At 41.8% G+C, this 27,922-nt stretch overlaps 1 protein-coding gene across 4 annotated transcripts; it reads right to left on the bottom strand.

The window, feature by feature from the left end:
• Window positions 1-266: 266 nt before the first annotated feature.
• bltp3b (bridge-like lipid transfer protein family member 3B) lies at window positions 267-27,922 on the bottom strand. Of its 4 annotated transcripts, none has more exons than XM_079582744.1 (24): window positions 27,546-27,922; window positions 20,276-20,438; window positions 19,277-19,315; window positions 18,391-18,482; window positions 18,110-18,299; window positions 17,893-18,033; window positions 17,208-17,375; window positions 16,541-16,724; window positions 16,386-16,469; window positions 16,145-16,306; window positions 15,827-15,967; window positions 15,549-15,658; window positions 15,318-15,459; window positions 14,164-14,357; window positions 13,035-13,760; window positions 12,318-12,964; window positions 11,880-11,963; window positions 11,096-11,241; window positions 10,792-10,961; window positions 10,208-10,358; window positions 3,576-3,832; window positions 2,433-2,541; window positions 2,047-2,204; window positions 267-1,671 (listed from the first exon to the last, which is right to left on the bottom strand). In XM_079582744.1, exons 1-24 carry the CDS (start codon window positions 27,587-27,589, stop codon window positions 1,543-1,545), a joined length of 4,431 nt encoding a protein of 1,476 aa, XP_079438870.1. In that variant the 5' UTR covers window positions 27,590-27,922; the 3' UTR covers window positions 267-1,542. The 4 variants fall into 4 exon arrangements, with proteins under 4 accessions (XP_079438870.1, XP_079438867.1, XP_079438868.1 ...); XM_079582741.1 differs by lacking the exon at window positions 15,827-15,967 and adding an exon at window positions 8,016-8,054 and having other exon boundaries at window positions 268-1,671; window positions 27,546-27,921; XM_079582742.1 differs by lacking the exon at window positions 15,827-15,967 and having other exon boundaries at window positions 268-1,671; window positions 27,546-27,921.

Raw genomic sequence — 27,922 nt, 5'->3', positions numbered from 1 at the left:
GCACTATGTGACATACATTATCGTTCCTTTAATACTGACCCACTGAACCCAGTCCTAGAATGTCTTGACCTTTTGTATGAACCGTCTCCAAACCCATTCCAACTCATTGGAATAGGTTCTTCTACCATCGGATTTGGTCCAATAATATCACTTATGACCGACAAGACTCCGGGCTCCTTATGATTCAGCCGGCGCAGGTTGGGAACCGCTGCTCTTCGGGGCAGTTGCCACGTGCCAGTGTGAATACACTGCTCCAAAAGAAACAAGCAAAGTTGTAATGAGTTAAATTATTCTTTTATTGTAAGTCTTTTTAATTTCAGCAGCCTTAACAAAACAGAATACTGCAGTCCCGCGGCCTTTTCGGCCGCTTTTTGCAAATAGCAGTCTTGAGAGCGATATCTGAGACAGGGCAGCAGGATCTTCAATGGACCTCTCTTGTTTTCAAGTCTATGACCGTTGTATAGACTGCATCTGGCACCGCCTATACCACAGGTTACAGACTTCTTGATTGTAGTATGCTAATGCTTTTCTAAAGACTATATCAATCATCTGTGTCAAGACAAAGCATGTGCTTGTTAGAAAGTCAACTGTTACTAGTTATCTTTTTATTCTCAATTTGAAATGTTTTTCTTCTCTGGAACAGCAGCAGATATGGGCACCAACACAAGAACTAAACTTAATAGCACATACTGTACATTATTCAAGCTACTTGTAATCTACGTGTCTTTTAAACACACAAACATGAAAGCAGCTCTCAAGACACAAAAGCAAAACTCTCTCACAGTTGTAGCACGTGTATATACAAAGCTTAAGTGATAAAAGTGCCACATGTATTCTATTTACACATAGAAAAATATGACAGTTAAGACATGGGAATTTGTTGAAACAGCTCAAACAAGATACAAAGTCACTCTCGTTGGAATAAAATGCTTGTTATGAATGAAATTCACACATTCAACTGAAACACTGCATTTATCGAGAAAATATTTGAGTTCACATTCATTAACGAGATTCAACAAACCCCGGATCTTTTGAGGCCGTGAGAAAAGACGTCATTATTTGCCCTTTACTGATAAAAGGCCTACAGTTAAATTCTTTCTACAGTGCAAAATTTGATGTTTTCGGACATTCTTTTATCCATAGCACATTCAGTGTTTTTTTGTTTGTTTTCAAAAATGTATTGTTAAATGTTATTGTATTATTTAGGCACATCTACACTTGCATACAGCCCAGAAATGTAGCGTAAATGACTGATCTGGACTCCCCCACTGAACATTAGAGATCATATGGAAACACAAAGGTCTTATATAAACGTCGACTTCTGAGTCTTCAATGCTTTATGAAAATCAATGTCTCACTTCATAAATACACACACATGGGGAGCCATTTTAATCCAGAAATGGCTTCTCCTGTTGATGCCGTCTTGAGTTATTTTGGTGACCTTTTCTCTGGCCCATCAGCAGCTGTCCTCTTTACTGCGGTGCGGTCCGGTGTGGGCTGAATGAATAATTGGCTTGCGGGACGACGGGGGAGAGCCAAGCCTTAGCTGGGGCTCACTTTGAGACTCTTTAGTCTGTGCAAAAGGGAGTCCTTCTCCATTTGAGCTTCAGCCAACGCCATCTTGGCTCGGGACAGCTCCACTTTCAGGCATTCATTCTCTTCAATTAGCATCTGTAGAATTGTAAATTGGAGAGAAAAAAATTCAAGCACTGTTCAATTTTTCCCCCCATTTTCAAAAGTTACAGCAGTTTTGCATTTTCACCATCAAGATTCTTTTAGCTTATGTATTTTTAAGTAAGACATAGGGCATTCAATCAATCATGAGATGAATGTGTTGGACTAGAACTGACCTTTTAACACAATACTCCATAAATGAGTCACTATTAATATATACTTTTTGTTGTCCTATTACAGCAACACTTAAACAGTCGGCGTTTCACCTTTACACGAGTCTCTACTTTTTCTACTCGAGTCTTAGTTACTGAAAACATTTATTCAAAACGTCACAGGTAACAAGAGTGTACATCTGTAAGAGCAGTTTTGCACCTTTTCTTTGCTTGAGGGCTGGGGGCTGCTGGGTGGGGCAGAGGTCTGTGTAGTCTTTGAAATGCCACAGATGTTTCCAACAGCCTCGGGGACTGGAGTTAGACAGGTGTCGGTGAGTCGTCTCTCTCTTCTGGGCTTGTCCTCTGCAGCCGTGTCCCCTACAAGTCAAAACAGCGTGAATGAGAGAATCGCTGAAATAAATCTAATGTTGGACATACAGTGGGTTCAGCAAGAACTCACACCGCTCAATTCAGAGCTTATGAAGTTTAGGGTTTTCTTTGTCATCCAAAACTTTTTTTAAATCCCATTGTTAAAGAGTTACAGCAGGATTATCCGTGTACACATTGTGAACACCCTGTAAGTTGAATGTGTTTTTAAGCATGTACCTCCTATACTGAAGGAGCCGTCGTCTTTTCTGTGTACGATGAGACCGTTCACATGGAGGATGATTGGGGGAGGCTCAATGTTGGGCGGGCCATCAGAGGGGTCATCATCCTGGAGGACACAATGTAGAGGAGCACAAGCTATCGTGAGTGAGAGAAGAATATAAATGAAGTGTATAAATGAGAAATTATCCACATGAGGTCTTGAAGGAACAGGCCACTGTTTTTTCCATTCTGAGATATGTTTTTACCTGAGCTTAGACGAGTTGATGCGTAACTGTCTGGTCTTTGTGCGTGCGCTCAGTCACACAAAAAGACCAAAGAAGCATTTAGCCTCTCCTCCTCTCCTCTATGGGGCCAAACGGGGTGAAGTTACAAGCAACCAAGCTCTTCCACATTTCCCCTATTTAAATACGGTTAGATGAGTAGTTACACTATCCAAGTATAGTTACACAAAATTAAACATGTCGATTTTCTAAGTGGATAAAAAGGGGCAGTGAACTGATGATATTACTGCGATATTACTAGTGCCTAAGGTGTTATTACGCCTTACAATATAGTTCCCCTTTTTATCCACTTAGAAAATCAACATGTTTAACTTTTTGTAACTAGATTTGGATCGTGTAATCGTGTAATTACTCACGTAACCGTATTTAAATATGGGAAACGTGGAAGAGCTTGGTCGCTTCTAACTTCACCCCCTTTGGCCCCATAGAGGAGAGGAGGAGAGGCTAAATGCTAACAACATCTTTTTGCATGACTAAGGGCACACATAAAGACCAGACAGGTACACATCAACTAAGCTCAAGTAAGAAAATCTCTCAGTATGGAAAAACTGTGGCCTGTTCCTTTAAGTGAAATCACTCGGCCATACAAAAACGACTTGAGGCAAAAGGCCTTTCTAAGTCATTAAGCACTCAGTTCAAATCCAAATTCCAATAAGACCACGGGTCATACTGTTTAACTTGGTCATAGGAGCAGCACATTCACCAGCAGTGAGTTATGAACTCTGCTCATGCAAGCACAGGCTCAATACAGTATGATTTTTTGGGAAAAAGGTAGAATAAACTCATCGCTGATTGAACATAAAACATTTGCACAGACTGCTCGTCTGGCAACTGCGGAGAGCAAAACAGCAGCACTTACCTTTAAGTTGATATGTGTGTCCATAACACTGATCTCCATTGGCAGCACTTGTGGGGCAGAGTAATCCTCTAAAAAGTGAGCCATGTTGCGCAGCGTGGACATGAGAAAGCTTGCGTGGTATCCATGGAGATGCAGCGTCAAGAAGCCGTTGCGTTTGGCGAGTTCGGAGCGGGCCGCCGCGCTTGGTCCGGACTCCAGACGGGCACAGACCTCTGGTCCATGGAAACCCCGGGCCCCCGAAAGCCCCTCACCACCAGCTATAGGGGACACAAGTAATGGTTACCAACTATATGTCTATAAACAGAATATTTAACAATACCGTTATTAGTAAGTCAGATGAAGCAGGATGACAGTGACGTACGCAAGCAGATAGATTTGTTAAGGTTCAGAATCTCTTTTAATGGGGACTCTATTGTACATGTTTTAGATTTAGGAGACACTCTGAGGATGAGCAGATGCAGCCAGAACATTATGGGTATCAAAACCAGGACCTTGGTGCTGTGCCACCGACTTAAATGTTCTCTAGGGCTTTACATTTTACTGAATATCATAGGAACATGTATGAGTCAAAATGAAGGGAGGAACAGAGTTAAGTGTGAGAAAGAAAAGCCAGAGAGTGAAAGACCATGATAAGTCAGGAATGATGGCGATGGAGGTGCCCTAGAGTAGAGGGGGAGGAGTTACACAGATTAGTAAAAAACAATAATAAGAGAAGGTCGAGAGAAGGAGGAATGAAATGAAATGAAATAAAGACATTCCCTCTCCAAAGACAGACGCAGAATGGGGCAAAGCCGGCGCATCGACCACTCTGAATCACTGACCACAGGACTGTTCACTGTGGCTGAGAAGACAGAGGGAGAAGAGGGAGGAGAGTCCGCGGAGATAAGAGCCAGCGGTGGAAATGAAAGTGGGCTTTACATTTGTCAGGGTACATACATTCCAGGTGATTTGAATCCAATGAGTGATGTGAGGGATATGAAGACATACGTTTTATTTCTGCGTCGAAATCTCAAACAATGGGAACATTCACTCAACTAAATGAAAGGTCCTCTATTCATACTTTTAAAACTAATTTCAGTCACTTTAGCCATAATGTTATGAGTATGAGTATCTATTATCTATTATAGAAAACGCTATCTCAATGGCCGCCGCCATGTTTATTTCCCATACCGACTTTGAACCTAAGCAGGGAAGTGCCTGGTTAGAACTGGGATGGGAGACCGTTCCTCCGAAGCTAAGCAGGGAAGGGCCTGGTTAGGACTGGGATGGGAGACCGTTTGGGAACACCAGGAAGCCTGGCTACAGTACTGAGTGTGTGCGTGGACATCCGCGGCCGGCCCCCACGTGACGGTCCCACCGGCCGCGGGCATTGGCCACGGGTCCATATGGACCGCGGTGCTGCTGTCCGAGGACAACCCGCTGTCACACAAACGCGAGTGCACGCGATCTGACTGCCGTGCGTGTGCGCGCATCCAAACAGGGCGATGTGTGCGTGTGTGTATGTGTGTGCGTGTGCGTGCGTGCCAAAAAAACCTGCTCAAACACGAGCCTCTAATCAAACGCGCTGCTCCGACTGATTTCTCCTCCGTGTGAGTCAAAGCGAAAATGAAACCCCTTAACGAGCGCATGGCCTGCACTGCGTAGATTTTTTTCCTTTCTTTTTTTCCTTTGCTGCTGTACCTTTTGTTTTCTATTTTGCTTTCACGTATTGTGAGCCCAGAGGTACATTTGATTCTAAAGCAGCTTTCAACGCATTGCCAATTTCATTGTAAGGTTATAAATACTGTCTAATAACGCTCATTAGGCTATTTCAGTTCAAAACCTACTCATTCTTTTTTTTTATTGTACACTACCGTGATGCACCAAACCACGGGTCCTGCACCGTGAACCAAACCGTTACAGCTGAACCCCTAATATTTATCCATAATTATTCCACTGTCTCTTGAATCCTGTTCCCCAAGTTCAGCCAAAATATTGTCGTACTTTATAAGAGAGGAGCACGGGTGCATCAAACACTCCGATTGCAGTTTGTTTGAACATTTTTTGAGCCTTCATTCTTTTACTCATTTGTAGTGGCCATAGTTTTTGGAATGGGGTTGGGAACCACTGGTCTACCGCTGAACTGTGTGACGGGTTGGACATTTCTTTGTAGTCACTCACAATCTCTGAATATCTAATGTGGAGACTAGCGAGGCCCGGCCAAAGGCCGGGTCTCAGCTAGTAACTAAAATAAGGAGCAAGCGTCTAGATTGAAACTACCTCATAATATGTAGCTAAACAAAACACCAAAAGAGCGTGCAAACCTTCTGTGATGAAAAAAGTAAAACCTAAAAACAATGATAGATACAGGCAAACTAATCTGCACAGGGAAAACCGTGGACAGAATCAGAACAAGTTTGGAGTAAGTGTTTGGAGTAAGTGTCTCCACTCATGGGAACTTCATTGATTATTCTGTGACATTATCGGCACCTGGGCAGGAGATTGGGGCGCAAAGAGGCAGATATTTATGTAGGGTCACTAAAACATGTGCGCATGAAAAAACAGTATTAGGGCTGGGACAAAATATCGGATTGGATCGCAATAACAAGTATCGATACTTTCAATACTTGTGTTTTTGGAGGCATTTTTATCCCGATACAAAGTTTACGAAATGCATTGCAAGTGATGGGCGAGTGAAGCCTTGTAACACTTTGAGGCTTTCCTAGCAAAAAAGTGTCTACCTTCGAAGTCTCTGAGCTGTTTCATTCTGTTTGAACACTGACCTCTTGTGGACAAACTTTATTATCGCGACTTCTCATAAACGGGACTGAAGCACCAACACAATTATGTGTTTCAAGAGAAGTTTCAAACATGTGGCAGTTTTATTATTTGCAGCTTGATATTGATATTGATTGTCATTTTCTCTGTAACGTGGGTCTGTGCTTCATGGAGCTCCAGTGGGCGGGGCCTCAGTCACCTGCGTCTCTGCTGCTCAAAGGCAAGACATCAATGCGTGATCTTTTAACTTCATTCAGTCAGGCTAATTTTGGCACTATTTGCTGTAGATGACGCTCCTTATGTTTCCCTCGCCCGATCAGCTCCACGTCTGCTTTTCTATCTGTTTAAAAGCAGAACTTTGTAAAGAATAAGAAAATACAAAATGTATTCTGTGCCCACAGCCACTTTCGTCACAGTTAAATGGGAAATGGGGGAAATACAGCACATTTATTTATCTATGACTAATGATTTACATCACTATTCACCTTACTCCGGAGGCTCGCGTGGGCGCCAACATTAATTGTGCCAGCCCCTTTTCTCCTATCCGTTGACATGGGGCTGGAGAAGTCCACATAAAATCAGTTACTACACGAAAACAAAGCCGTTTTCCGGCCGTGCTGAGAAACGGTGCAGTGTTGACGTGTTGGTGCAACTGAACATTGGCAATTTTGCACAAATCAATCGACTAAACATCAGATTTGAGCGGAGAATATTTTCCCTCATTCTCCGTTTAAATGAACGGGCTTCGCACTCGACCAGAAGTGTCAGGACAAAGACAAAGCAAAAAGTGGGCGGGGCGGAATAAGGTGAATATGGACGAGGAAACATCCGTTTTTTAGCACCTCGCTGCTAAAGACAGCTCAGTGAGACGTTCTGTGCCGATGACCCGCTTTGAGACACGATACGCAACTCACAGAATGAAGCAGTTTTCGAGACAGTCCCGTGACCAGATGTTACTGAAAGAGGCTCCGACTATCTGCTTCAGGAAGAGTGATACAAGAGCGATACAAAAGGTTTTTTGGCCATCACTATGTATCGCAATTCAAGTGTATCGCAATAGAGTGTCCATTATACAAGATCTATTCCAAATTTTAAGAAAAAGGGATCACATAGGTGCACAAAATGGAGGTTTTTATTATGCTGAATAAGCTCCGTGTGCAAATGACGACTTTTATCGGAGTGGTTAGAGTGCAAGTTGTGATACATTCTAAATAAAGACTGTGGTTAGACAAACATATTTGCATATCACGATACAGATGCCTCGATACGACGCGTATTGTCACGTACGATACATTGAGCATGGCCTTCATTTTCATCATGCACTCCTTTGTGCAGTACGTATCGGCCCCTGAGTATCACGATACATATCGGATCGTGACAAAAGTGTATTGTCCCAGTCCCACGAGTATGCTTTTGATGTGGATGCAACGTTGTCTATTATAACATTACAGCTTCACGTACTCCACACACACAGGGGAAAGAAGAAGGGCAATGGCGTATCCATCACTCTAACAAACAATCTTGCGGCTGGGATTGCACTGGTCGATAACCTGGAGTAAATATGCTCGGTCAGGAAATGGCATTTTACTTGAGAAAACACAAGTACAGGCACAAGCACAAATGCAGACACAATGAGGAGCATGCTGTTAATTTACGGACGATGTAGAACCACTCAGCAGTTACCTTGGCTTTGAGCAGGTATTGGTACAGAACTCACCATACCTGTGGGGAGTTTTTGGCAAGGTAAGTGGAGGGGTGACTGTTAGTCTGAATACACATGTTCAAGTTCATGAAAAATAATGCTGTTTAATCAGTTGAAATAAATAAGATGGAGCACAGGAGGAAATCATTGTTTTTGAAAGTAATCACCAAGCAGAAAATCCACGTTAAACCCTTCACAATATGTTTGCGATATGCCATATCAAATGCCCTGTACTGATTTTTCCCCATAAAAAAAAAAAAAGCAATTTAATTTTGTTGGTTGCATTAGGCTTTTGTTTTTAGTACAAATTCTGGGTTTCCGTTTGCTCCAGATGCCACAATGTCGTCTCTATTTCTCCACAAAGGTCTGTGAACACCATATATTGCAAAGGGTAAAATAGATTTCACTCGACTAGGAACATAGAGTACAGCTCCTTTAATCTTGTGGCTGAAAGTCTCAATTTTTATTGATTATCCCTGGTCACAACATATGCATTTTGAGAGATAAAAGGCAAATCCCTCCATGGAATTTTTAGGCGTTCACAAAAACACTCTACAATCTACTCCAAACAAGGATCTCCTCGTTTCCTATCTATATGTGACATCAGCATCCTAAAGTTAATCGTACATAAAGGCCTTGAGGAAGATTGCAAACGCAACTGCATTTAAAGGAAGTGCAATATCTACTACACTTTATTCAGGCCAAAAAAAAGACATGTGCAATAAGCCGAATGCCCATCTCGTGAGTCAATCAGGCTCCTAATTTTGGCCCAAACAAACCACTCCGCCATTGAAATGTGTGAGCGAGTCCAGGTAGCGGAGCGTGAACACTGAAGTGAATTTTAAGGCTTACAGGCATTGGTTTAAAGACTATAAGTCTCAAGTGATATTTCTTGCAAATATTTATGTTGTCAACATCTTCAAAGCGAGGGAAAAGTCAGGACGGTGGCTCCATAGGCAGGAGCAGACCACAGCGGACCACAGCGGACCACAGCGGACCACAGCGGACCACAGCGGACCACAGCGGACCACAGCGGACAGGGGGGCAACATTACCTGGGATATGCCCGACACAGACGCCACCACTTTTTAAATCATTTAAATTCGTCTTGAAATCACAGGGAAAAGTTTCGTAACGGTGTTGATGTTAGATATAGTGGGTACATTTCCGTCTGTCAAATTAGCGATCGATTAGCTATGTTGTTCACCATCAGATCACTCGTAAAAAATACAAATAATTAAGTAAATTTACATGGCCTGGCCCGTATGTGTACGTGGATCTCTCTGGTCACAATAATGATAAAAAAAGATTTTGTTTACTGTCCACTTCCTTATTGACTAAAATAAAGAACTCTACATGTTTATTTCTTATTCCAGTTTAAATGTCCTGAATATGTCCTGACATGAGGCCACAGTTTCAGACCCTGCGCTTTGTCCAACAGTCAGAAAAGTTTTTCTCACATAGTTATTCCAACTACTATGTGAACAAGGGCTGGTCGTCACTTTGACAGCATCTCTACATATGAACGGCCGTTCATTTCTTTCTGTCTATCTCCGTTCGCAGCCCTGGTTGTAAAAATAGACTTTATGCTAATATTGTAACAAGTTCCACGGCGACGACAAAAACGCTTTATATCATCAACTTTCCAGCGGCTACAACGGTCCAAATCAGAGCTTTCTTCGTTGCTTTACGCTAACTATCAATACTGTTTGGTAGACGAAAAAAATTCCATTACCCATAATGCAACGGCCGACCCGAGATGAGCATTCGGCTTATATCAACAGCACCTTACTACTTTAGGGCCCAGGGGAAGGTGCAATGCAGTCTTTCTTCCTTGTCATGTGTTGCTCTTGGTCTGTTAAATAACGCTGATGCAAATTGTGAGGATGTGAGAACTGTCTGCTCCAACTGTGATGTGTTGTCTTGAAGCCCTTGATGTCTAAAATAATTTCTCCTGTCTGGAGGCAATAAAGGCTAATCTAACCTCATCTGTATAAGCGTGTGTCCATAGTAGCAGGCTTATACAATAATTATTTTATGCAAACATATTTTTCATCAACATTTTGAAACAACGGAAAAAACGCAAACCATGCTCTTTTTAGGTGCAAGGAATCCCAGGCTACATAACACACTCCACACAGTGAACCCCCCAGAGCTTCAGAGGAGTCTCTCACCCAGGCTGCGGTTGCTCAGGTACTGTCGGAGGCTGACGTTGCCGAGTTGACTGGATGTGACGCGGCCCACCTCCAGAGCTGCAGCTGTGTTTTCACCAACCGCCTCCATGCCCACACACACTGACTGCACCTTCAGCATCAGCACAGACACCTGAGGGACACAAGGGTTCACACAGTTTTTACCTTTAGTCTTCACACAACTTCACATTTATTTTCAATGGCAACAATTCTAAAAAGGTGGATTTCCTATATAAACAGACAAACAGTAATTTTAGAATACATTTAACTAAATTTAACAATGGAGAATTGAAATTCCAAACACACACCTAGTTCAGGACTCGTTGTTGTGCTGCATTAAGGTTTAGGTCGGTGGTAAGTTCCTTTTATTGCACATACAGAACTGTAACTCCTCAACAAAAGCCTGTGTAGGTTTGTTTTTTTGTACTAAAACTATTAATAATTTCACACTTTAACATAATAATAGAAGATAATGAAGGGGTATGAATACTGTGTTCAAGCAACCTTCCACACTGACCGCAGCCCAAAGTATAAGAGAGCTGAAGCTCCACATTGAGATCTCTTACTGTATCTTTGTTGGGCTCATCGATGCTCTGCGAGGTGGCACTGACGGTGTCTGGAGACACACCCCCGTCCTGAGTCCGACTGGTCATCGCCCCTGTAGCATTATCCATGGCACTTTCTGCAGCGCACTGTTCACTCATGACATCCTTGAAGCCTGAGATGGAGACGTCATCTGTGCACAGTGTCAGAAATCACTCTCAGTAAGGCCTTCATGTCGCGGCACAAGCACAATGGCGCCATCTGCTGTTTATCAGAGAACATGCACACTACGCCAGGAACCACTGAATTTCCAGGTTTGCAGCATACCTCTCTCCAGGAGGCTGTAGGGGTCTCCATCTTCCATGCAGCTGTCTATTGAAATGTTGTCCAAAGACTGCAGAGATGGGCTTTTCTTCATGTTCTTATATGTCACTGAAAAATTGGACTGAGAGCGATCCCTCATCAAACGACCACTGGAATACAAAGTGTAGATTACATTAACATGGCAGATATTATAACGTATTAAAACCTATGATTATGGAATGTGAACGATTACATTTAATTGCAATGTCATCAATTATTACATAATTGCTTAGAAACTGTTATAGAACAAACAAGTTAATAGTGCAGTTCTGCGTTGTTCAGTCTTTTAGCCAAGGCAGGGACAGTACACTGTACACAAAAAAATCCCAAACTTAGTACTGAAAACTAAAATTGATATCAAATATCACAAACAATTCAACAAGTAGACTCCAAGCACAGGGATATCAACCAAGACTCCACATGAGAAGCACACAAGTTTCAACATACTGGATCATGCACACATGCAAATGCAGGCCTATAGTGAGGGAGGGAATACTTAAGGACAGGATACAGGTAACACCTACACAGAGTAGCAGGGCTGCACCATAATGTAATATGTAAGAAATAAGTTATTGTAATTACATGCAGTATTATTATTTCCACATAATAATTGTATTTTTATTTGATTTAAATATTGCTTGGGACTGGGAAAAGAATGGATATTTGGCTTTGTTCACCTCTTTGTGTTTATTATGTAACAAAGATAATTGTGCAGCCCAACTCTTAAGTAGCTAGCACAGATCCTTACATGTTGGACATGGAATAAAGGGAGGTGGATCTGCAGGAGTTTGAGGAGCTGAGTAGATCAGAAACCACAGACAAACTTCCTTTCCTTGATAGAGAGAAAACACACACCTCTCGTGGGTCAAAGCAAAGCTTTAGCAGCAGTAAAGGAAGTACAGTGAGTTAAGAGTGAAGATAAGTGAAGGCAAACACTAAGTGAGTTGGCAGCTGACAGAAGCAGACATGAAATTAAAGAGCAGAACTTAAATTGAATAACTCAAAGCAGAAATGCACATTAACAGTGTGACAAAGAAATTATGGATAGACCTGGCATTAAACATACAAAAACAAAAGTTTAAAATAAATAAAGTGCTACGTTTTACTAAACAACAAATAAAAAATGCTCAGGAGTGTGAATTTATATGAATATGCAAATGAACATTTTGTGTAACAATATAATTACCTTGATACAGACTGGGCCATTTTTCCACTAGCGTTCTTGTCTTTGTCGTTTGATTCTGTACCACTGAGTGGATCACACAGAGGATCACAGTTCTGAGACTTGGATAATTCACTGACCCCACCTAAACCATCCATCAGCTTCTCTTCTGAACTCCACTTCTCAGAGTTCTTAGCAGAAGTCATCTCATCATTTGAGACTTTGTGATATGATTCTGAACATGCTGTGGAGGGAGCAGGCAAGAGGGGAGTCCTTCCCTGAGAAACTTCATCCTCTAAAATCTCTCCACACAATAGCTGGTCCACAGTGCATGGGCCTTTAGCTGCTCCACTTTCTGGCCTTCCACTTGCCTCCTCAGAAACTCTGTCTGCTCCATCTGCTGGCTCACGGGGCGGGTCGAGTGTCCCTCTGCTCTCGGATGGCGACAGTTCGGATGTGAGAGGTGAGCCCTCGGGCTGAGGCACAGGCTTTAGGAGGAGAGACACCTCTGCACTTTGGAGCAGAAGGCCCAGGCAGGCAGTGAATGGCTCCTGGTCTGGAGCAGGGTCTTTTTTGGAGCTCATCTCTTCAAGATCCTGTTGTAAAGTCTGTTTAAGAGCTTTTATACTACGCTGAAGATGCATGAGGAACACATATTGTCGATGGCTCACCTAAACACAGATATCATGTCAAATATACATACATTTTATGATAATGGGATTTTAAACATATTAGCCTTACCTGAGCACTTAAAGGTTTCTGTACATGCACCAAAATATGCACATTAGCATCTTTATTTGAGGATGCTGAAGACAGGCTGTCCAGTGAGAGTGGTTTATGAAGTCCATTCGTAGGAGGCTGTGATGCATTATTGCTTGGTGATGGGGGTGGAGCACCATCACTACTATAATACTCCTTAAGTAAACGTTTCCTCTGCAACCGGCCAACTCCATCTGCAGAAGTGCTCCTGGACATTCCTAAATCAGGTGTATGTTTCCGGGTGTTTTTATGCTGGAGTATCTTCGCGGGCTGACAAGCCCAAACCGTCAGAGGAAAAGAGTCCACAAAAGGTTGAGGACGACCCCTGCCTTCATAATCCACCCAAAACTGAGCAAAGTGTAGTGCCCAAAAGTCACTGGCAGCTGGCATCTTCAGAGAGTCTGTGGACATTGAGGGCACCGCAAGGCCATTGTAGATCTCATGGAGCCTTGTATCTTTTTCATGTGCGTGACGATGGAAGACAGGATTAAGGAGAGGTAAAGAGGATGAAGAGCGAGGGAATGATACATCTGAGGAGGAGGAGAAGAAGTCCTGTTCCTGGAAAGCCTGGAGAAGCGCTTCAAGACAAGAGCGGGTGCAGTTTGCCGGATGTCGTGTGTTTGTGGCCACCATCTCAGAGGTTTGCACCGAAATAGAGTGAGGGAGATCCGCGGGGAGAGAAGAGTCTCTGTCAGTGGGAATCACAAGCTACAGAAAGACAGGCATGAATAATATTAGGAAAATTCTCATCATTATGATGTACACCTGCTACAAGGTGTACATAATATTGTACCTTGTAGCAGGGGTCCCCAACCTTAGGGCTGTGGACTAGAACCGGGCCGTGGGTTGTCCTGTAGCAGGCTACCGACCCACTCGAGCCCATTCACTTTCTGTTCGAACCTGACCCCATGGCCTGAACCATTACAGGGAAGCATAAGCTCGACCAGAATTGAGCACTCGCACTTTTTTTTTACATTTGATCTGGAGGCTAATTGACAGAATCAGCGCAGCATCAAGGGCGTTGCTCTTTGCAGTTTCTCTCCTCCTGGTGCTAGTCCACAGGAGGAAAAAGATTGGGGACCTCTGCTTTATAGGGTGCTTTCTTAAATACCTTTAACATGAGGCCATCAACCTTAATGTCAACATGTTCATCTGGTTTCTGGGAGTCAGTGAGCTTATAGATCTCCATGAACTGTTCCAGACTTTGCCTGAGGTCGAGGGCGAAAAGATTGAGCCACACGAGGCTGCGAGGATCCAGGACCAGCTGTAGGGCATTCAGCTGAGCAAACAGGTTCGGACATGGGACTAAGAAGAAAAGCAGACAGATGGAAACATGTAATACTTTTTGCTACTCATAACCTTTGCTTTACAGAAGCCAATAGGTGGCGTTCACGTTCTAGCATGTGATGAGGCGATAATGTCAGGTGAAGGGCAGGTGCCAATATAACTCTAAAAGGACAAAGACCGTTTTTGAAAGAAATCTCCAAACAGAAAATTGACAAATGTTGTACCTCATTAGTATTTGGAAGTGATTGGACATATTTTATGGCTTTAAGTCCTTTCCATTGGCCAAAATCACAAATCAAATTGGACCTTAATTTGGACTTGCTGACAGAGGAGACAATGAACTTTGAGGAAGTTTTGGTTTCATGTTGATTGTCTTGGTAATGATAGATGCTAGGACAAAAAAATCTGCAGTACTACAGTTACCATAGTGCCCACAATCACATTTTCAGTAGCCCTCCGCCTCAGTTATAAACTATAGGCTGTTTAGAGTGTTGTGATGTCATGTGAACGCAACTTACTGGAGCTGGAGCATGACTCAGTGATTGGATTCAGAGCCAGTCACTTAATTACATGGTAAATACTGTTAGAGGATAACATTAAATCGCTATTTATCATACTGGGTCAGGCTGTACAGTCGTACTATCTCTGTCATAGCCTTGACTGTGGTGCTCAGGCGCCCACTCTCAGCCACTGAATGCTTGCGTATCAGTATGACGCACGAGGGTATTTATCCCTTTTCTGTGGAAGCACAGACAGACTTGAATGGTAGGACTGGCGCAATGTCTCGAGTTCATGTCTCCGGGTCCCGGTAAAAAAAACTTCTCCTGTATAAGACATCCAGACTGCTGCCTCTTTTTCATCTATCCTCTCGAACGGCATTGTTAATTCTCTAACAAATACCAGCGGATTACTTATCAGAAACCACAGAATTGTTTTGGTATATTCAATACATGGGAGGAAAGTAAAGCAGCGTCTTACTGGGGTAGTCTTTCCCATCCGGGAAGTAGTACTCTGTAAACTCCACATGAATGGCTGGCATCTCTGGAGGAAGGTACAAAGACTTTTTATTGCAGGAGATCATTGCCTTGGGACTAGAGCGCCGTTGGTCTGCAGTGGAAACCTAGAACATGGTTTGTTGAAATGTTGCTCAAAGTTAAATTAGTTCAACTTAATGCACAGAATTAGTTTATTTCTTAATAGAACACAGACCTGGTAAATGCTAAAATCGGCCATCCTGAGAACTAAAGAGCTCGACATGAGCTGAGATTTGGGAGTTTGAGGAGGAGGTGGACTGAAAGAAGAGCTGGTGTTTATTTTACCTGGAGAAAAAAATAATAAAAATTGATGAGAAATCTGACAAAAATAAGAACAAAATACACTACAAGCTGATACGCAGAAAGCATCACTCAATCGGAAAGGGAGAAACCCGTTATCCTAATGAAAGGTGTGTATCACTGCACCAAACTGTGCACACCACACCGTGGTACCTGTCTCAAGGCACCAGCAGCACTGGGCTGGAGGCTGTGCTTGAAGGCCCCACTCTACGACTCCTCCTTCTGCTTCTCTAAGCCCTATTGCACCTTCTGCACTCGCCTGACTTCCTAGTGACACATCGTCCCTAAGGGACACTGAGGACACAAACCCACAGCGGTGAGGTAAATAAAAGAGAAAGGAATTTGGTGAGAGAACATGTGGGTTTGTGTCAGACCCACATTTATATCTAAAAGCAGAATCACTGAAACACTGAAATGCAAAATTAGCCACAAATTATGCAATTAGGAGTAAAATACAATAAAATAAATTACCATGCTGTGGTGAACCATGAATATTTGTTGAGGACTGTTGGTCTCTAACAGTGCTCTTCAACACTTCCACATTTGACCTAAACTCCTCTAAAAGGCGTCGAGCCCAGCTTTCTCTGGCTTTAGTGGCTTCTCCGTAATGCATCCAATGAAGACAACTGCCACCTTAAGGAACAAGACAAATCTTATGAAAACAAGTTACAATACAAGTTAAGTTAGAATTTACAATAAAAACACAGCATGCCTGCTTTGTGGAGAGGATAATAGTCCAGAGTGATGGAGCTGAAGGACAGTTGCATGGCTCCACCTGTTACACGCTCGTTAACAGCTGAAAAGCGCCAAAGTTAAGCAAAATGTTAGATCAACATTAGTAAATCTACAAACACACTCACTGCTCACTTTTGTCCTTGGCATGGATGTCATCACAGATGTGCAGGTCGAGATGCTTTATCTGAAGATGGTGTGATGTCTCCCACACATCATAGTCACTGAATAACTTTGCCATTGTTGCACTCTGGTCTGCTGCTGTGGAAGCCTGCTGGGTACGCAGCTGCTGGGTTGACTGAGCCGTAGATGATGACGCCTGGTGAATTAAGTACGCACACACACAAACAAACTTAACAAAATGATTCAAGAGAGTTTAACCGCTGATAATGATTAAATGATTTTACATCAGTACAATCTACACAGCAGAAGGATATGAGAAATACAGATCCTATCAACGCCCCGGTTCTGACCGGCGGACCCTCAGCCTGAATGCTTTTCTGCAAGGAGGTTAGTTATAGTTAAAGGGGCTGGATGCAAATTAGCCATTTTATACTCAGTACTGCCACCTCAGGTCATACATGTAACTGCACCTTCTGTATTAAGCTCGTGCATGACGGCAAATCAGACCCGAAGTAACACCGCTTTGAGTGACAATGCAGGATTTTAGAGGCAGGTGTGGTGAATATGTCTGGGCTCATTCTACATATTAGGACATTGTTGGAACATGTAGGGGGAGGAAAATACATTCACAAGATACACAATTCTAACATTTTTAAACTCTGTATAGTCCCTTTAATACCTCGTCTTCAGTGGCCATGCTCTTTCTCTGCTGAGCGGACTTCTCCATGGCATCACTCAGCGACTTGGCGTACTGCACCATGGCTTTGAGCTGCGAGTCTGTCAGCACCCACAGGAGGTCATCCAGGATGAGAATCAGCTTGGAGGCCACCACATTACAATCTTTGATCTGTAATTGTTAAACATGAGGTTTCTGGAAGTTGCAACAATGCTTTGCTGCTTTAACAATTCATGTTGTAAAAGCAAAATTCTATGAGGTATTGTTTTCATTGAATCTTGTCAAGGCTCAATAAGGATGTTTAAGGTTAACCGGTTAACTGTCACTACTGGACCCTATGTCACTCCCTCTTACTTTTCTACATAACATGATTTTAATTATTCACAAGATTTCTGAAGTTCAGTGACACTCTGCTTTCTACTTCACGTTCCTCTCACACCAGCGCACACTCACCCGTCCGACTCTTTCCACACTTCACTGGCGCGAGTAGTAGGCTAGATCATTTTAATGCACAAAGCTAAATGAAGTGATCTTAACGGCATGTATCCAGCGAAAATAAAAACACTACAGGTCCATCCTAAAATCATAGTACGGTGAGGTGATGGCGGCGGAGGGATACACCAGTACACAAAGTCTCTGTGCAGAGATTTAACAGGAAAATTAGAAAACACGCTTCCCCAAGGCTCACCCTTCTCTTGAGAGTCACTCTGATCTTGGACTGGTTCGTGATGAGGCGGATGGGGGCACTGATCATTTCATGCTCAGCACTTTGGATGGCATCAGCCTCAATGCGGATCATTTGCCAGCTGATCTCTTTAAAGGTAAGGATCTGGACAAACAATTCCACCCATCATTCATTATTAGTAAACAATACAGGGGAAAGTAGTGACTTTATAAAGACAGACCTCTCCTCTCTGAGGGTCCTGAATGCGAGTGAAACGCAGATCACCGATGCTCCAGCTCGGGTTGACGCTGTAGACCTGCAGCTGCGACAGCTCAAAGGAGGCATTGAAGGCCTTTGCGCTGATCCGGATCACAATGGAGTTAATAGACAAGGAGATGCCCTCTACCACCTTCTCAGCAAAGCCATATTCACTGTATGAGAACAAGACAAAACAGCAACCTGAGCATTTCAGTATAAAACACCATAACACAAATGGCAAAACATTTATGTCCAAATATCTACCTTTGTCCGGATGCCGTCGCTATGGGAGACGGGCCATTAGGGGGACGTGGCTCATCACAAGTGCTCATCTCCATAACAACTTTATCCAAGGTCTAAATAATGTAAACAAAAAGGAGACAAACTTTTCCAATATGTTTTTTGACATAAATAAAATCACACTGGACAGCACCAAGTAGAGTATAATGTTGCTCCTTAGTAGTGAATCTATTAAGTTATTTTTTTTTGGCATGGCAATAAAGACAAAAAAGCTTGTGAAGTCTAATCAATAAATAAACAGTCTCAGATGTTGGAGACGATATTCAACATGGTGCACTGCTGCCGCTAGAGTCTGCAGGGGATATTTGCAATCTGGGGTAAACCTGACACCTGCGCCCTGCTCAGGGAGGTGGCTGCCCTTTGAGAGATTCTGCCACCGTGATGAGCAACACAAAGAACTTGAACTAATAAAGCAATAATAATATATATTAAAAAAACAACTAAATAACTGTTGAAGCCAGCATGCAACTTTGGAAAGGCAAAGTGAGGAAAAGTGCAAGACTTTGGATGAACGCCTGAAAGGCCATTAAAGTACGAATGTCAAATATGGCGGCAGGTCTAACGTCCCCCTGGGGACATTCACAACAAAGACGTGCATGTTCCTATTACACTCCTTTAACTACACTATGTACAACTGTAAACAATTACTATACAATATATAGGTGAAACCAGTTTGTGCAGAATGGTGAAAGGCTGCTGTCAACCCGGAAGAGAAGCAGAAACATTGACTGTAGTGTAACCACTGCTGCATTAGTCACACTTGAACCAGGAGACATATACAGTAAAAAGCTTTAAATCCATAATTTATTTTGACATTCCAGAAATACAATTCTTTAATGTTTAGCCATACCAAAGAAATTGGATGAGTCTTCAACTTTGTCCATGGTATCTGTAAAAAGCACAAAAAGAAAATAAATGTTGTACGTTAAAATATGATCTACACACAGGAAGCAGCAAAGATTGAGCCGGGAATGAGCAAAAGTGGTTGTGGGGGATGAACAGAATCGCCTATAAAAAAGAAATACTTTGCTTCAGCAAGAATATTCCAGCAGGGGGTGTAAGTGTGCTATACGTTTTGGAGCATCCATTTTCTTTCATTTTGTCCTTTTCTTTTTAATCAGTTGGCTAAAAACATGGACTATAGTCAAAATTACCTAATGAAATAATTATGACATGACAGATGGATTTCATACTAGGACATAGGATATAGAATCACTGAAATTTGGGCAGCATAATAAAAATAAAAATAATTTTGTTCAAAATAAAAAGCACAAGGTGGATACAAAATTAGGGCTGGGCGATACATCAATAATTAAAATATATCAATATATACTAAAATGAGTCATGGAATTAGACCATATTGTATATATCGATGTGGTTCAAATTTGTGCTGTAGTACTTGCTTCAGGGCAGGGGCAATATCGTGACCTCCCACAGATCATGTCTGAAGCCGGATGCCGTTGACAGGCTGGTGTTTTTGCACAAAATCTTTAAATGAAGGAGGGCATGGTTATCTGTCTTCTAATGTCTACCTCAAGACAGAGCTACTGTTTAACAAAGTAAACAAAGAACATGTTTATTGAGTCTTTTTCTTGTGCAACTGGTTGAGACTTTCAGATAAGCTATTAAGTAAACAAAAACAAACGGGTAATCTTAAGCTGATGTTTAAATATAAAATCTTATATGGAGCACTTTATTTTGTTATCTCGTTATATATTAATGTTGCCCTCAGAAAAAGATTGACCTATTTTATTTTATAGGCTATTTTTATTTAAGATATTGTCTCTATTAAAATGTGAAGGGTTCTGTTCATATTTGTGTGGTGTTTGTCCAGTGAGTAGAGGCTCACCCTGATGGCAGCCTTGTTGCAGCCCACATGGTTGATGGCGAGCCATGTGGGCAGGTCCAGGAGGCTCTGCAACACCTCCTCATCCAGCTCCAGGTTTGTCAGCTGACCCTCCCCCTTTAGCGTGCTCAGGTTGATTTTATCCGGCGACAAGTTCTTGGCAAACCTGTGGGAACATTTGCACAGAGAACTTAGCTTTGTGGTTCAGTTTGTGTGTCTTTTAGTAGCAAGATTCGAGAGAATGAGAACTATGATCAAATAAAATACGTTTTCATCATTTGAGACAAAGCTAAGGTGTTTGAACTGTAAGTGTAAATTACTGTAAGGTGGTTATGTGTTTATTAAGAGCATTGCTTTATTAAACAAACAATAAGTCTCCAGTCCATGAACTACCTCTTTCGGTTTCAGATAGATTACATGTGTGCGGCTGATACTTATTGGTTTATAGATTTTTGCCAACTGTTTGAAGGGCGTTTTCAAAAAACATAATGTGCATTGATTCTTAATGTCACCAAGCAAAAGTCACCCTCTGCCAGGTATGTGATTTTTACAGTCAAATTAAAGAGCACATACTGTCGTAGGGATCATTTGACTAATCTCTGCTGCGCCTGCAGATGGGTGTAACTGTGAATCAGATCAGATCAAAGCTCAAAGTACACATTCTATTTCTGGCATAATGTCTACTAATAAACACAGTGAAAGTGCAGTAAACACTCTCGCCTCACAGTAAGAATGTCCTGGGCCAGGTAGAGCCTGCGTAGGTTTCCTAGAAGTGATCTGGTTTCCCCTACCACTAAAACAATAAAATAAATAAAATAGGTCTCCTCTGGGGCCAGAGATTTAAAATCTCAATGGTATGAAAAGACTTTTAAAGAACACACACAATGAAAAAAAGCTATCGTTTTGGTAAGGAAGTTGAACGACCTCTATGATTCTGCAGACAGAGGGACAATAGGTTGGCTTGTTCAGTAGTTCACTTTTTCACAACAGCTCAGGAACCGAGACTCATTAATTCAATGGGTTGGGCTCAGCATGTCATCATGACACTTAATGCTTTTTAACACTTTTCAAAACATTTGTGTACATAATCAAATCATGACTGAATAAATGATCTCATATACAATTCTTTGTAAATAATTTCAGCTTGTATTAAGTTTTTCTCAATACTTTCTTCGGACTTATTTTGAGACAATGCCAACAACCCAGCGAGAGACAAGACAAGAGGGAGACGAACTCCTGTCATTGGACACATAGAGCGAAGTGGTAAACACTGTACACAGTGGGCAGCAGTGACGGCGCCCGACTCGTGTGCCCAGTGAAATATTCATTCACGCAGACGATCAAGTATCAGGTGCCTCCTCCTCCTGATCCATTTGGCTTCTGGGACTCCCTTGGGCCTCGTCTCGTTTCCTCTCCACTTTCTGTCCTCACCCCTCATCAATAAATAAACAAAAAAACAAATGTGTCATTATTAGAATCCACTCCCACAGTGGGAGTAAGCAGTGGATTATTTGACAGCTCACACTCTTTGGATGACAACCAGTAAACCTTTTGAGGTCAAAATTATAGTTTATGAATTATATGTATGTGCCTTATGATTCTTCTTGTTATTGCAGTTTCGTTATTAAATTGCAGCCATGTGAGGCAACTCCTGTTGTGATATTGGGTTATACAAAACAATTGATTGATGATGTGAATCTAAGCCAATTATCATGCCTCATCTGAAAGTGTTACTCTGAAAGAGGCCACAAAGAGGCACCTTCACCGTAGTCGGGAAAATTAGTTCCAAGATTCAGTTCTCATTTTTCCCGACGATAAAGACAAGCTACAGATGGTTCTTGAAAGTGTATCTTTGCAGAGTGTCAAGGGCCATACTGTCATTGCTCTGCCTGATCCCGTCAGATCCTGGAAGCTAAACAGGGAAGGGCCTGGTTGGTACTTGGATGGGAGACCGTTTGGAACACCAGGAAGCCTGAGTGAATGAAGCGAGTGAGTGAGTGGTTGGTGGTGGTTGGAGGGGCCGAGGATTTATTACTAATGAAAATCAAATTATGTGTAAAGAACTCAGGAAAAGCAAGTAATCCCATTTAAGACAATAGACCAGGCATCATCACACATAAGATCAGGCATTAAAGAAGAGGCAGCACCTACACCATCATCCATCTGATTTCCCAATTTCCATACCAAGTCATCTGGAAAGGTTCCTTGTTGGTCTTTTAACAGGAGTCCCAGACACACCATGCGGTTTAATCCCTCAAAATGGTACAGATCACCCCTCTGTCTCACGGCCTAAAACTTATTTCCTAAATTTAAATTACATAAGATTCTCCGGATGTCCTGAAATTCCACCATTAATTTTGCCAAGCAATTACAGCGAGGCAATAACTTAAAGTCACTCCATGAGGTCATTCAGGGACACCAGACATATTGTATTATTATATGTTTTTCTTTTAATTCTAATGTTTTTTTAATCAATTTATCACCATAATTATTGTTTACTAGAGAGAAGACAAGTATTTGCCGCAAGTATGGGTGTGTGCTAGGAAATATAAACAAACTTGGAAAGCAGGTATGTAATTAGATTGTTTTATCTGATCTAATCTGAAATCGCTCACGTGTTATTGATATCTGAAGTTAATAAACTCTATCCACTCGGCTAACTATTATTTCTTTATTTTGGCTCGCTGCCTTTTTTGCTGTTTCTGTTTTTGTTGCTGTTTTGTGCGAGCAACAGGCTGCTTTTTATAAAAACAAACCCAAAAGATTTACTTTGTTCCCTGCCATGCTCCTGTGGCGCGGTGTCCACTCGTATTGAAGGAAAGAACAAGGTCACGGGTTACAACTTACAGATTAGTTCACTCTCCACTTTTGTCCCACCTTGAAATTACATTTAACAGGTGCAGAACAAGATCGTTGTATTCCAAGTCGAACACAAGGAGTCAGGCAAAGCGGTACCAGAGGCCTCATTTCATTCAGTATGCTTTTAAATGTTGGGAACCACTGCATTACAACACTTCTGTAAAGTAACTCATGTGCAATACTATGCAAAACTATGTGCAATAATCTCTGTATCATTATCACTTCATCAGCCACCTGCACTAGGACTGTAAATTTGTATTCTTATTTTTTATTATTTATACCTTTTGCCCCTTTAAGGTTTTTTACCGATTTTACATAATATATTTCTATTTGCTACCTCATTGTTTTGCACGTTTCTTGAGAGCTGATGTAACAAGTGAATTTCTCCATTGTGAGGTCAATAAAGGATTATCTTATTTTACCTCATCTTATAACAGTCCCGACCAAAAAGTTAAGACCAGTTGAAAAATGGCATTTTGCACGGGTTTGTTTTGGGCCATTTTCAATCAATCAAACTATATTTATAAAGCGCTTTTCATACCGAAAGGTATCACAAAGTGCTTTACAGATTACAACATTTATAACAATACGCCTGGTACAACCTCCTATATATATTATATATTAGGACTAAATAAATAGATGTCAGTTAAAAGCTAAACTAACAACGTGGGTCTTGAGCCTGCTCTTAAAAACATGAACGTTCTCTGCAGCCCTGAGCTCCTCCTCAGGTCGTTCTAGAGGCGAGGGCCGTAATACTGGAAAGACGCCTCGCCGTGAATCTTTTTGTTGACTTTAGGAATAACTAGGAGACCCCTGCCGGAGGAGCGAAGGGATCGTGAAGGTTCAAAAGGTAAAAGCAATTCTGAAGGATAACAAGGACCAAGACCATTAAGACATTGAAAGAACTTTAAAGTTGATCCTGAAACACACGGAAGTCAATGCAGCGATTCTAAAACCGGGGTAATGTGGTCCCGCCTCCTGGTCTTCGACAGGACACGAGATGCTGAATTTTGTTAAAGCTGTAAACTTGAGATACTCTTTTTGGGAAGACCTGAAAGCAGGGCATTACAGTAGTCAATACAACTTCAACTGGTCAACTGGTTTTTCAGCTGGTCTTACACCAGTGATCGGGACTGAATGACCAGTCCAATTTTTTAAAAGTGGTTGAAAGTTGTTAGATACAGTCAGAGTCTGGAAACAAAAATCATAGCTTTGATTTACCAGCATTATTTGTGTGTGAGACTTTTTCAGATATCGCACATATACATTGGAGTGGAGGAGCTGTTCAGTCTCTCAGCTGCAGAGGACTGAGACACTCACAATCACCTCAGTTATGAGTCATGCCACATGAGCTTTCCACTGGCACTGAACAACTACTCTTCAAATGCAGATGACTTCCATGGTGCATCATCGGCACTCACTGCTTTCGGGGGAGAAGTGCCAATAACAGACAAATTAATACAAAAATACTTGTACTATCCTGCATACAGAGATCTGAAGCCTCTTTATTTTTGTATAGACAAAAGACAAACCCCACATATTTACACTGACAGTCCTAGACACCGGAACGAGTGGGCAGGAAAGGGATAGGTTTCAAGGTTTTCACAAGTCAAGCAGCATGGTGCAGCATCGTGCACACAACATGGCAGTACATTTAGTTCAGCCAAAAACCTACTGGCTGTTCCTGTATAAGCTACAATGTTACTGTTGTGTTTATATGTGAAAATTAGGGTGGCTTATACTCTTTTATCTCATACTTAAAGTTCATACAGCTCCTTTCAACTAGCATAAGGTATTCAAACATGCTTCCCTACCCAGGGCTACGCTAATCACGTTCAATAAAGTCATTAAAGCTTGGGAAAACCGCAAAGAATCCTGGGATACCTGGCGCATTCCATGATAATACACCAAGGGAGACTTCAAAATGTAAAATACTGGAATTATAAGTCACATAAAATACTTGGACTGTAGCTATACTAGTGTATTAGTTGTATTTGCCTGTAGTGACTCAGCAGCTAACAGTTCCACGGCTTTTCTCTACTTGTTTTTAGTTTCCAGTACCCCCTAAAAGGCAGATATAATGGTAGTGCTGATTAAGATAAGATTCCACCTTGAACTCTTTCGTTTATGTCAAGACAGATTATCCTAGACCCTTGAAAGCGCTGTCTATTTTGTACTTCACTCCTTGATAAACTCTACATAAACCCTATAGGAAATATTAATTATTAATATACTGCGCTTGTCTCAATGTTCCTTACAGTTCTTTTAGTGGGCAAGGCTGGGGTACAAAGCTGAAGCTATTGAAAGCTCAGTCTCCTGTCAGATTGCAATAATGTGCTTTGACACTGCGATGAAAAACAGCAGAAGATTTTCAAAGTCAGACTCAATTGTGGAGATAGCTTAGTTGCTCTAAAGATCCACAACAGCACTGGCAGCTGTACACCCGAGGTTTTGGATCATCATACTTCTGAAGTGAATATAAATGCATCAGATCTGATTATTGGGCTGTCTGTAGGGCAGTCACGATAATTACTATATCGACTTATTGTTCAATAAATAACACGATAAATTTTTGGGCTGGATATTTATCATCTGTACATTAATTAGCATTTCCCCCAAATTTTCTTTGTAAAACTTTGAAATCTAACTGAAGCAAATAGAGTTACATTATATTTCATGTTTATTGCAGCTTGTGTGGTATTTTAGGATATGATTATGCACTTTTAGAACAAAGGTTTACTGTCATTTTTATGCCTGAGAGTTGACAGCATCAAGTATAGTTAGAGTCAATAATGTCGTTTATCGCGATACTTTCCTGCCTCAATATATCGAACTACAAATTTGTTATCGTGTCGGGCTTAGCTGTCTGATTTTTTTTTTTTTACTTTACTTAGTGTAAAGACTTGCACAGCCACCACACACACAAAGTCCTTGACTTTGTGTGTGGTGGCTGTGACCGGGCAATGAAGGGCATGACACTTGAGTTGTTTATGCAGCAAAGTAGAAAGTAGTGGACCCAAAATAACCTAGATTATAATAACAGTATGTCTTGTCACTGCTCAGTCTGGTGTCACCAGATTTAAGTCTTCTACCATTTGTTATTACTTTAAATTACAGGTCAACCCCAAAGCAACATGACTAATACTTAAGAAGCAGAAGAAGGTGTCATCTTGAAATGTTAAGGGAAATTGCAACCTTAATGTGTAGGTTCTGCTTATCCCCTCCCTTAGGTGTAACACAACAAAGTTGCTTTTGAATATCTCTAAGAGGGACGGTGGAAAACAATTAATAATGCAATAAGAACAGGCTCCCACTCTTTTGATGGTAAAACGATGAACCACAATAGCATGTTATGAACTCAAACCGGATTAGAGAACATTAATAACGCTTAACTATAGAGTTAAATTCCAGTTACCATGGAGATCCACCATCTTTGCAGCTGTTAGCATGCATTTCCATTGACTAACATTTGCTAAAAACAGTATAAAAAAAGTGGAGAAAAAAAAGCCGTGGAACAACTCCGTTAGCTGCCGAGTTACTGCAGGTAAATAATACATCTAACTCACTGTGTTGTCTTTTAATGTGAACAATAACTCCAGTATTTTAACTTTCAAAATCTCCATTAGTTTACATTTGCTGCTAATCCCATAATGCTTAGCCATATGACGTCACATTCCACAGTTACCATGGAGATCCGCCTTCTTTGCAGCTGTTAGCATACATTTCCATTAGCTAAAAACAGTATAAAAAAGTGGCGAAAAAGCCGTGGAACCGCTGCTGAGTTACTGCTACTACTTACTGGTAAATATATCTAACTCACTGTGGTGTCCCAGTGTTTTAATGTGAACAATAACTCCAGTATTTTAACTTTTAAAATCACCATTAGTCTACAATTGCTGCTAATCCCATATTGTTTAGCGATATGACGTCATATTCCCGATAATAGGTGGCTATGGGGATTTACACGTAGTATTGACTGTGGGCTGAAGTGTCCAAAGTCTACCAGAAAGCAGTGCCCGTGCTAACTCCTCAAATCACCCTGTTTTGAAGCACTGATTCTTAATATCTCTGTGTAGCTCCAGCAGAGATTGGGGCGTTAAAACACTCGACACAATGACAGAACTGGTACAACCTGCTGTAGCAAGTGTCAAAGGGATAAGCCGCTCGCTCACGCTCGCACCGTGGCAGCAGTGGCGATGCTAGTGCTAACCGTGACGCCTGGTTAGCGTCACAAAAATGATGTCCAAGAAAGGTAACATATGAAAACACACTTACACGAGTGACACCGCGTACTTTAAACGAGTAATTCAACAACGCAATTGAAATATGAGAAGAGATGACGACTAGCTAACACCAGTTTGGCAGATGCTCCATCTCAGTGAGCTCTTAAATTTGACTGCCAACACATACTGACCTGGACAAATGTTTCAGGATCTGCTTCTTGATGAGTCCAGCCATGACTGTGCAGTTTTATCCAAGTTACTTCTGGGTGTTTTTGGTTGTCAGTCTATGGGGCTAGCCTGACCGCTAGCTTATGCCTCTTGGGGTAAACAGTTCAAATGCTCATCTCGCTGTCAGTGCCTCATCTCAGCTCCAGCTCCACATGCAGGGCAAGGAAATACAAACGCGCCAGTCAAAGGCCACCGAGGCGATGGCGACTCGCTGGCTGTTTCTTTAAGCCATTTTATGTAGGTACACAGGGGGATCAAAGTCGTTAAAGCAGCCCCGTCCACAGCAACATCATACACCTGAGCGAGAAGAGGAAGAGCGGCTGTGTCACGGCGTCTGGGC

This window comes from Gobius niger, assembly GCF_951799975.1.
Source record: "Gobius niger genome assembly, chromosome: 2".
NCBI lineage: Eukaryota > Metazoa > Chordata > Actinopteri > Gobiiformes > Gobiidae > Gobius > Gobius niger.
This window is presented reverse-complemented; position numbering and strand designations above follow the sequence as displayed.